The 12,108-nt window shown below is 35.0% G+C and overlaps 1 protein-coding gene across 6 annotated transcripts in view; it reads right to left on the bottom strand.

Moving 5' to 3' along the window:
* Positions 1–5,471: 5,471 nt before the first annotated feature.
* Positions 5,472–12,108, bottom strand: part of spo11 (SPO11 initiator of meiotic double stranded breaks) — a 29,740-nt gene continuing 23,103 nt past the window's right edge. For 5 of the 6 annotated variants that reach the window (XR_015522739.1, XR_015522740.1, XM_087305428.1 and 2 more), the window contains 2 exons: positions 7,897–8,008; positions 5,472–5,916 (listed from right to left, as the gene is read on the bottom strand). Coding sequence is in view for 4 of the 6 variants with exons in the window: in XM_087305428.1 (XP_087161554.1) it covers positions 5,797–5,916; positions 7,897–8,008 (232 nt within the window). In the remaining 2 variants the exon portion in view is untranslated. 6 annotated transcript variants of the gene reach the window in all.

The following is a 12,108-nucleotide window of genomic DNA, read 5'->3' as shown; positions in this document are numbered from 1 at the left end:
TTGTCTTCACTCCAGTCTGTTTGACCCCAGTGCTCTCCCACACAGACTGTGCGGCTAGTAAAACATCTTGAGACGTCATATATCCAGCTTACACAGTAAAAAATGCTGGGCTCCGCATAATTCCTTCATGTTGTCCCAACACAAATCGATTAAGCTAACTTAACTGTTTTTTACAAATTGAAGCGGATTGAACATAAAGCACTTAAGTTGCCTCAAAGAAAACCTCAAGATTTGTGTTGATTCAACTCAATTTTAATAAGTAGTTTAAACAAGCAGTAAAAATATGTATTTTTTGAGTGCGCAGTACCACTGCTGACAGCTTAGTTGAGAATAACCGAGAAGAGCGAGACATTATTGGCATGTCATTGTGAAGGATTAAAGCTCGGGTGTTAAAACGCTGATCGAGCCTCACACTCTCTGAAGATGCAGATGTTCACACCTCTGTCTGAAAGCTGACAGGCTTTTAAAGACCCTTTGTCTACAAACAAATGTCTGTGTTCGCTTTCTCAAACCCCCGACTGCCCTCAAAAAGACATTCACTGCAAAATTTAATCAGATTTAAAAAATTTTAGAGGTAGACTAAATAAAATCCTTTACTCAGATGACGTTTGCTGTTTGTTCAACTAACTTATTTAAAATGCTAAATTATTTGTAATTGATTATTTTTTTGGAGGGGGTACAGGGAGTGGGGGCAACCCAACTGTTTATATTCAATCCACTTGAATTTGTACATTTATTGTCCTTTATGTTGTCCCAACACAAATTTATTATTATAAATTTTTATTACAAATTTATTATTATTATATTATTATTATTTGCCCAGCATTTTTATAGGTGTTGAAACTGATGTTCAAAGACGTACGGTAACAGATACCTTGATACCTGATACCTTGACAGTCTTAGTTCTTATAATAAATGAATGTGATGTTAAAAAATAATGTACATATTTCATTAAATACATTTGATGGGAGTTCCGGGAATTGTTTCTAATTTCATTGTAAATGTTAAAAATGTATTGCTGAAACACATTACAAAGACAGTATTTACAGGGGTTGGACTTAAATGATAATGAAATAATTATGAAAATGAAACACTGGCCAATTGAGTTTTGTGACTAAATTTGACCAGCTTGGTGGCTAAACTTCACTGATTGCACATACCACCAGTAAGAGCAGAGTGTGAAGATTAAAAGAGCAAAGCAATAGCACAGTTCTGCTCAAAATATTGCAATGCACACAACATTATGTGTGACATATTAGAGTTTAAAAGTGGACAGATTGTTGGTGCATGCCTCGCTGGCGCATCTGTGACCAAGACAGCAAGTCTTGGTGATCTATAAAGAGCCAGAGTGTCCAGGGTAATGTCAGCATACCACCGAGAGGAATGAACCACATTCAACAGGAGTAACTGTGAACACAAGAAGCTGACTGAAAGGAATGTCTGGATGCTAATGTAACCCTTACCGTACGTTCACACCGAAAGCAGCGAGAGCGTCCAAGGCCCTGGCGACAACGCTCTCTGCCTTCAGCTCCTGCGGCGAGAGCGTCAAAACTCGCTACATTGATCTCATATTTAAAGGAGCCGTTGCAGCATAACAGTTACATTCCTGCATAAAACATGTTTCTAGCGTGAAAATGTTGCGCACTTCTTATCAAAGTCATACAACAATGGAAGATCAAGTTGCGTGTGGTGTGGCTTTGCTCTTTTTATCCAATACAGTATGTGTCCATATGTCTGAAACATCCTGAAGCAGCTATACTGTTTTGTACTGTCACATCGCGTGAGATTCCCGCTTTCTTAAGATAAATTTATATAACATTAATGAACATCAGTAACTCGCCAGTAACTTATTTAATGTATGTTCCTGTAGGAAAAAATTGTAAATAATTGGAAATCCGGCGACCGCAATAATCAAACCCTTGGGAACAAATGTGGTCGGAACCAAAGTTTACAGGTCTGTGTTCTCTGAACTGCTATCAAGCGATGGACGTCTTCATTCTGATTGCTTGCCGCCGAACCGCGTCATAGCTCATTACCATAAAGTTGACTTTATTTCAACTCTCCTCATCGCTCACGCCGGCGAAGACGCGCCGCGCTGCTCATCGCCGCTTATCCCCGCCGGCTCTCATTGAAAATGAATGACTTCCGGCTACTTTGACGCTCTCGCCGCTTTCGGTGTGAACGTACGGTTAGTTTGTTAGAAAGAAAATATAGAAATATATAAATAATGTATAAATAACCCTTATTAATTATGGAAAAAGGGGTATCAAACAATTAACATATAGAAAACCACTTTGGTAGCTGGCGAATACAATAATCACAAGGGTCTCGTATCAGGTGCAAACGTGCAATACTATGCAATACACTAAGGCCCTGTTTACCCTAATGCGCTTTCGTTTTAAAACAGTTAAGTTTTGCTACGGTTACGCCATCCATGCAGACTACGCCGGAGTTTGAGCGCCGAAAACGGAGAGTTTTGAAAACGCTGAAGAGGCCGTTTTCATTCTAAAACGCTGCTACTTCGCGTTAGTGTGGATGGGGGAAAATGGAGACATCTGAAAACGGAGGCGGGGCTGCAGACATCTGATTGGGGCTTTTCCTCAATATTCAGTAGCCTACACACAGTTAAAGTTATAACATACCATGAGTTTATACATTATAGGAAATAAAAGCAAACAATCAGTCAATATACGGAATGTACGTGGTTACATTATTTCCTTATCTCTGCTCTCAGCCAAAACACATTATCTGAGAACAGGTTATAGATTCAAATGACCAAAGTCTGGGAATATGTCGTTAGATATAGTCAACAAGATGAATTAAATATCTCGTTTAACAAATAAATTGAGATAGATCCTTGATGAACAGTCCGACGAGCACAGGTCTCACATCTGGCTAGATATACTGCAGTGCATGCCAGACTGTGTGTGTCATTGTGTGTGTGTGTGGTCACGTGATGTGCGTTTTCAGTGGTGTGGTGTAGACGGAGAGTTGTTCAGAAACGCTGGGTAAAATGGTGTGTGGACACTGATCGTTTTCATTCTAAAATGCCCTTTTAAAACTAAAACGTACTAGTGTAAACGGGGCCTATAAACATGATCACAGTAACATATTTGCATATTTCCTGCCTTCCCAAGACATATGAACACTCAATTAGGCAATCAAAAAACAAAAACAAACAGAAAATGCACTGAATACATCTCACTTATGAATAGAAATAAAAAAGGTTGAAATGAGACAAAAAAAAAAAAATGAAACCACAAAATGAAAAAGAGAATTGAAAAACTTCATGTAGTTTCACATATTTTACTTTTAACCGCCAAACCAAAAGATGAAGATGGTGTAGATGAAAAATGTATTTTGATAAAAGAAAAGAATTAAGAGGTAATGGTGCCATAGAGGCATTATAAACCAATACATTTTAAATAAAATAAAATAAATCTTTAAAAAATCTTAAATAAGATGATGCGGGACGTTTTTACAATTACATTTATAAAAAAATATTGTTTCTTGCTTTAAAATAGTATACACTATCACTGAAAGCATGTAGTATATTGTGCACAAGCTTTTAAGCAAAACTTGTTGATGTTCATCAGATAGAGACATTAATAATTTGCCTATCAAATCAAATGCAACAGTAGTTTATAGGGTTAAAGGGATAGTTCACCAAAAAAAGATATTCTGTCGTCATTTACTCATCCTCCACTTGTTCCAAACCTGTTTGAGTTTCTTTGTTTTGTTGAACACAAAAGAAGATACACTAAGGTATGTTGTATAAAACTTCCATAGTACTATATTACTACAATGGATGTCAATGGCCAACATTCTTCAAAATATCTTCTTTTGTGTTCAACAGAAGAAACTCAAAGTTTGCACGAGTGCGAGTAATTGTAAGGACATTTTAATTTTTGGGTGAGCTATCCCTTTAAACCTTGTAGAATAAAACATAAAACAGCGCCCTCTGGTGCAGTGTTGACAACGTGAAAGTTTTCTTGCTACTTTTCAGACTCTCTTAGGAATTTTTAACTATTTTGAAAATGTAGATGGCAACGATTAGCAACTTAATAATACTTCTAGACTCAAAATGATAAAAAGCCCTGCATTTCTGAGCAGATGTCCAGCAAAATTAAAATAAGCCTTATTTTTCAAAGAGATGAAGAGATGTGATTAGCCTAACACACATTAGTTGGAAGGCTGCTGCCATTTACTTTTTATTATTAACTGTAATAAAATACCAATGCAACTTGTTATAAGTTTAGGACATTGCAGGATAACAATGTGAAAAAATACTAAAATAGAACACTGTCATATTTAAGTATAGCATATTAAAGGGAAGGCAATGCAGTGGCGCAGTAGCTAGTGCTACTACACGGTGGTAAAAATAATGTTCCTTAAGAAACAGTTTTGTACCTTTGTAAAAGTTGTACCTGATATGGTACAGAAAAGACCTCTAATGATACTTTTCTGTACCTTCTATGGTACAAATGAAATGAAGGTACACAATTATTTTCATAAAAAGGTAAATAAGTGTTGGACAACTCCTTCATTATAATATCTATAAAAATAAATATTACTGGAAAGGCAAAGTGGTTTCATGAATAATTTCCATATTAAACATGAATCATCATTTAAAAGCATATGTTTAAAGAAACTTATTAACTATTAATTCAGTTCATTCATTCATTTATTCATTTTCTTGTCGGTTTAGTCCCTTTATTAATCCGGGGTCACCACAGCGGAATGAACCGCCAACTTATCCAGCACGTTTTTATGCAGCGGATGCCCTTTCAGCCGCAAACCATCTCTGGGGAAACATCCACACACTCATTCATCCACACACTCATACACTACGGACAATTTAGCCTACCCAATTCACCTGTACCGCATGTCTTTGGACTGTGGGGGAAACCAGAGTACCCGGAGGAAACCCACGCGAATGCAGGGAGAACATGCAAACTCCACACAGAAACGTCAACTGAGCCGAGCCGAGGTTCGAACCAGCGACCTTCTTGCTGTGAGACAACAGCACTACCTACTGTGCCACTGCGTCGCCTCTAATTATTGAGTTCTATAATGCAAAACATAAAGATATAGGTTTTGTAAACTAAACATTTAAGGTATTTTTAATAAACGCTTGGTAAGCATTTTCATATAAATACATTTTCTTTATTGATATCTGCACCTTTTGGCGTTTGCTTTCCACTACGCACGGGTGCTGGCAAAAGTCCTGCATATGCAAAGTGTTCATGCAGACATTTTAGTATTGTAAAACTAATCAAACATTGTACATCTCATTACAATACTTTTGCATACTTCTATGTCTATTTTAAAATAAGTAAATTAAATTAACTTTTAGGTGATTACAAAGGTACTGTGTGAAAATTGGAGAACAAATGTTTTATATTGTACATGGGAGAATGTGTTTTTGTTAAAAGTGTTGTAAAATGTTTAGCAAAAAATAGATCTTTTGATTTATGTTAAAGTATTTTTCATTCTTTATTGTAAACATTAATCATCCTCGAGTGTTTCAAAAGCTTTAAAAGGAATTTCAAGTGACCTATAATAAATAACAATAAATTTAAATGGAACGGCTTAGTTTATTGCGTTACATCCAAAGCCAAAGAAACAAATATGAGACATCAGAGAACAGAAATCAAATGATTAATGGCGTATTCAAGCTCATAACTCGCACTACAGTGAAAGAACAGCTCATTTAAAATTAAGTGCCAACACACCTTCACAACTGTTCAATCATGCAGAACATGCGTGTATGTTCCAGCAGAGGGCAGCAGATGCTCATATCCAGCCTCCATAGCGGAGTTTATTCGGCAGGTAAACACGCGTGAGGAAATGAGGAGCGATGGACGCCAGACACTGAATCTCTGCTTTCCGCTTCAGATTCTGCATCGTTTCAACCTGTGAAATGACCAAAAACAAAATGTTATATCATGCACTTCCTTTTGAAACACGCACATGTGTGTCAAGATACATATACAGAGGATATTGTCTAACTTGTTACTTTAATATCTTGTTTTCTGTTGAGTGTATGGGGGATTCTACAATTGCAAGTACACTTGCTATATAAAACAATCATTTCATTTCAGCTTTATAAAAAAAAAAAGGTTAGATTTTTTGTTATTTTTAAAATGTTACTTATCTTATTAGATCACAAGATGTTACATGCCATATTGATACATTTTTTTCTGTAAAAAAGGATCTTATATTGCAGAAAAAATCATGATTTCTTATCATTGTGCAATCAAAATATTTTACTTTACTTTTCTTTTGCCAATATTAATTGTCAAATTATTAAAAGGTGCGTTCTCTCTCTGATAATACTTGAGATCAGCTTACTTTACATACTTTAAAGATCTTACATGTACAGTATTTTCTTAAGCTGTCAGTGCTTTTAATTTAAAAGCAAAAACTAAATATTTCACGATCACACATTCCACTGCAAAAAATGTGTTTCTTTCTTAGATTTTTTGTCTTGTTTCTAGTCCAAATATGTAAAAATTCTTAAATCAAGAAGCCTTTTCTAGACAAGCAAAACATATTGTCTTGTTTTAAGAAATAATATGCCAAAATAAAGTGAGTTTTTCCTTAAAACAAGCCATATAATCTGCCAATGCGGGAAGTAAAATAATTTTATGCCAGAAGGAAGAACAAGATTCTTTTGGTTACCCAATTGACAGCTTGTTTAGCTTGTTTTAAGGAAAATCTCACTTAGTTTTGATATATTACTTCTTAAAACAAGACAATGTGTTTTGCAATATTTTTAGACATTTGGACTAGAAACCAAACTTTAAAACATCATATTTTATATTCAACAGAAGAAAGAAAAAGTCAAACAGGTTTGGAAAAGCCTTTTTTTTTTTTAATTTGTAAAATTGTCAATCCCTTACGCATTTAGGGTAACAGAGTTAACGTTTATGCATGTGAGAGATTAGGAGAGCTTGTGTTTCTCTCTCTTTATGTGTCCATGCATTCACAGGTGAAATGTGATCTCAGTTTTTAAAATGTATAGACTGTTTAAAATACATATGCAATTAAAGGGCAGCACGGTGCATGCAATGTTGAGCTTAAATTAGACTTTTTCATGTGCATGTGTTTTTGATGCCTGTATTTGTAAATTGATTTTAAAAGCATGGAGGTATAAGAAATTGTACCACTTTTAACAACGATTCATTCAATGGAATTATATTTATTTTTATCATTCACCTGAATACTTGCAGACTCGGGGGAAAGATAAAACACTCTTTTTGTTGTATCTTTTTCTTGATTGTATTTATAGATTGTTCTGCATAAAAAATACTCACAACATGTGCAAATACAGAAATATGTGCAAATACAGAACACTGCAAAAGCACAGACCCCAAAAAGTTTATAGTTTGTTTATTACATTTTATAGAGATGCAAATAGTAAACATTAATCCATCATTCATCGACTAAACATGTGCATGAAAATACAACTCAATGCAATGCAAATACAGAAATGCACTGAAATAGCATAGAAAATGTGTCGGGTAAACTTATACATTTGTTTATTAGATTTTATGGAGATGCACTCTCACTGCAGAATCATCATAATCGATCTAACATTATAAATTCTTTCCAAAGAGAGATATTAAGTCATTTGTATTTATATCGCAATATATATATTGCAACATAAAAAATATCGATTTTTAGATTTTTCCAATATCATGCAGCCCTAATCAATACTATTAAAAAAATCCCTAGAAGTTAAATAATTTGTGTTTGGCAAGCAGTGAATTATTAAAATGTAATATGCTTATATTAAGATATTGTAAATAACTGCTGTTTATAATTAATTTTGAAATGTACCTGCAGTTATAAAATCATTTGTATGTTACAATGAAAAAAAGTGTCTCTCACCTCTCTCTCCCACGTGGGCTGACAGGTGATGTAGCTTCTGCTCCTCAAACTGCTGATTTTTCTCTCATCTGCTTTAGCAAATGGGATAAGAGCTTCCTCTGGCACTCTGTACCTGTAATTATAAAGGCAACATTAAGCCTTGTGTGTTCATTTATGTTAACGCAGACTTAAGCTAAGGAATTTAGTTACACATAGCATCTATAGTTAAAAATATGGTCAGGCAAAATTAAAGCTAATGATAATAATAAACTTTATTTTATGAAGCACCTTTAAAGGTACATTTAAAAGCTCTTTACAGATGCTAAAAATTAAAAGAAAAAAGACTTAATTAATATAATTAATTAAATTATATAAATAATAAAAGGCAAAAAAACATCATGCATGTTAAACTTAAAAACCAATTAAAAGCCACTCTAATGAGACTGTAAAATTATCTAATGATATATTACAATAGTATTTAGTATTTAATAGTCATTTACACTATATTTAAAGATCATAGTGGATCATCAAAATACTTTGTCATTTTCAATCTTTATACTTCGCCACACAATCTTCAAACCATAAGGTTTAAGAAACAAATTAATAAAACGCGAGGCATTTTCTCACAACGCAAACAAATTATTAAAAACGCACTGCATTTACTCACAATGCAATAAAATTAATAAAATGGGCTGCATTTATTCACAACGCAAACAAATTAATAAAACACACTGCATTTATTGACAACACAAACAAATTAATAAAACACATTGTATTTATTCACAACGCAAACAAATTAATAAAACACACTGCATTTACTCAACGCAAACAAATTAACAAAACACACTGTATTTTCTCACAACAAAAACAAATTAATAAAACGCGCTGTATTTTCTCACAACCCAAACAAATTAATAAAACGCGCTGCATTTACTTACAATGCAAACAAATCATAAAACACGCCGCATTTTCTCACAATGCAAACAATTTACAAAAACATGCTGTTTTTTCTCACAACGCAAACAAATTATAAAACACGCCGCATTTTCTCACAATGCAAACAATTTACAAAAACATGCTGTATTTTCTCACAACGTAAACAAATTAATAAAACGCGCTTATCCCAATTCCCGTGTCTTCAGTATTTCTAAGCCTAAATAACCATAAATAGCCAGGTCCGTCATGTTTTATGGTCTCCTGGAAATATTTTTTATTGTGTTGTGAGAAAATGTTGCGCGTTTTCGTAAAATGTTTGTTGTGTGAGAAAATGCAGCATATATATATATATATATATATATATATATATATATATATATATATATATATATATATATTTTTTTTTTTTGACATTTTATTTATAATTCACAAGTTCACACTCAGATATTTGACTGAATAGAATATGCATATTTGGCGTGCTGTCCGGGGAGAGGGCTCTGAGGTCGGGAAGGCACCCTAACCCGTGTTATTCCCCTTATCAAGACAGAAAGAGATAAGGTCCGAGCACAGTGTCTAGCCCAGCTCCGGAACGCCCCCCCCCACCCCAGAAGAGAAAACGGAGGTATGACGTGTTTGACTATTTATAAGGGTTTGCTCTTGAGCTGATTGGATAATAGAATGATTGTGTGTGATGAATTAGCCTCATCAAAGACTGATCGTGCTCCTCCCGAATCTTTTTTATAAAACATCACTAAGCTATTGGGAAAAAATGAACTGAATTCATTTTAATACATTTAAATACACCAGCATGCTCCACTCCCCTTTGAAAATCTGTAAAACTGTCTTTGTATTTTCTATTTTTTTTTTATCTATGTTAAGCCTTGACATGCTATATTGTTTAATCCACCTCTTTGGAAATATGTGCCAAGGGCTACATTTCTGAGAACCAAGAAATACATACTGTGGACTATGTCTTCTTGCAAATGGTTTCAATAAATCCACTAAGAGACGCTGTGTACATTATCACAACTATTTTCTGAGGCAGGTTTTCTCATATGTCATTTTTCGTACATCCATCAGAGGCTGCTGTGTATGATTCTGCCAATCTTAGCATCTTTCTTATGCATTTCAGCTTGAAATCAAACGACCCACACACCCCGTTCCCTAAACCCATCTAATAGTGTTTTCAAAAAGCAAACTAGAAAAGAAAAGCTATCACGACCACATGCTTTTACCATTGTTTAACACTTTTTTAGGTTGTGTTTTACCTGGTTTCCGCAACTATTCTTTGTCTAATTCAAACTCAATTTTCTACTGACCAAACCAGTCATGCTGGAAAAGCCATCTATATGGAGGTAAGCAGTCAGCAGTACCACCCCACTGTATTTGCCATATGTATGCAGGAGCACATATTTCTCAGTTCTTATAAATGTAGCCCTGGGCACATTTCCCCAATGAGTCTGTGTCGCAATTGTAAAAGCGCTGTAGAAATTCCATTCATTTTCTTTTAGCTTAGTTCCTTTTTTCATTAGGGGTCGCCACAGCGGAATGAATCGCCAAGTTATTCAGCATATGTTTTACACAGCGGATGCCCTTTCAGCTGCAACCCAGTACTGGGAAATGTAGAAATAAATATGATTTAAATTTTTTTGCATTTAATATGCTTTCTATGTATATACTTGTAAATGTAAATATAAAAACACTTGTAAATTAGACGGAATTGCCAAAACTGGACGTCTTGTCTGTAAAGGCACATCTGTGGAACAGACTTAATTAATTTCATGGCGGTGCCGAGTAGGATATTATGTCGCTCCACAACTCCTGCTCTTTGTCAAGCTGCTTTTTGAAACATGTCATCAGTGCAGACGTGTGCACATGCTCCAGATCTCAGTTCAGTAGTGTTTCTGGGATGAGGTGGAGCAGGAAACTGCCAGCAGAAATGTGCTGATGCTGTCGGAATCACAACCAAAATACCTGAGGATGTTTCCAGTGCTTTTTTAAATGCATGTTTTGTTTTTTCAAACTCAGGCAAATTCAATAAACAGCTGACCTCTTTTACAGTAGCTTGTGCAGTCTAGAGTTTCTTGTATAGTGTAATTCATGGGCTGCATCCGAAATCATCCAAAATGTTTGGATGTCAATTAAAAAATGTAACAAATATTTGTTTGGGCTTGAACTACAAAACTAAACGTAAAAAATAATAATAATATTAGTTTTGCTTAAGTTGCACACTAGTTTTATCATGTATAAATATCATTATAACCATATTGTATAAATAATTATTGCAACTATAAGCCTACATCATGCTGACGATAACAAACAAAATGTCAAGATATCTCATGCGATTGTCTTCTGACCAAGTGCATCTTCAAATACACGAATGACACTCCTTATAGAGCTTGAGAAGCATAAAGTGTTTATGATTTATAGAATTTGTAAAATAAAGACTTGCAGCCAGGTTAAGGAAAAAGCATAGGGGGAAGTTGCCTTGGTGCAGATGAAAAGTTAAAAAAAGTATATTTATATGGACAGATAGGTAAGTAGAATAGACAGGAATATATCTGCAACAGCTGTAGATCCACTGCGCACTGCAGACGCAAAAGGCAGACACCTGTTTGCAGCTTCTGCTCTCCATATACTTGCGCGTGGGGTAAGAAACAGGCGTGACTCTCGACTATTTTGACAAATACACACATATGTTGCACGTTTACACAGAGCCCAAAATGAAAGTTTGTGATTGGGTCAGCCCAATGTCAATAAAGAAAACAACCAATGGGCTGCAGATTGTCACATGGGCCGCTCTGTCCAAAAAAGAAACATCTTACTTTCAGAGCATAACAGATCACAGCATCGTCAATTAATTACACAGAAAAACACAGTCTGCTAAGTGCTTTATAGGCTGATCGGATAAGAAGATGATCAGCCCGGGCCAAAAAGTATGTTGGCCCAGCGGGAAACTGGCAGGTGTGCCAGATGGCCAGTCCGCCCCTGACTTCCATTATAATGACATTTTTTAAGTGAAAGCCATGACACCAAACAATCAAGCAATCTTTATTGTTGGTGGCTTTCCCTGTTGGTAAGAGGTAGTTTGTCATTTTTACTGTTGATTATCAGTTGCAGTGCAGAACAAGCTTAGTTTCTGGTTTTTATGTTATATTGAGATTGGTGTGTGTGTGTGAGAGAGAGACCTTTGTGCACTTACCTTGATATGTCTGAGAAAATCAAAGTAAGCATCTCAGCTCTCAGAAAATAGTAAACATTGTATTTATGCACGCACTATAATTTGCTGTTATAAGA

Source organism: Danio rerio, chromosome 23, assembly GCF_052040795.2.
Source record: "Danio rerio strain M-AB ecotype USA chromosome 23, GRCz13ab, whole genome shotgun sequence".
Taxonomy (NCBI): Eukaryota; Metazoa; Chordata; class Actinopteri; order Cypriniformes; family Danionidae; genus Danio; species Danio rerio.
Note: the sequence above shows the minus strand (reverse complement) of the source record. Positions and strands in the feature narration are given on the sequence as shown.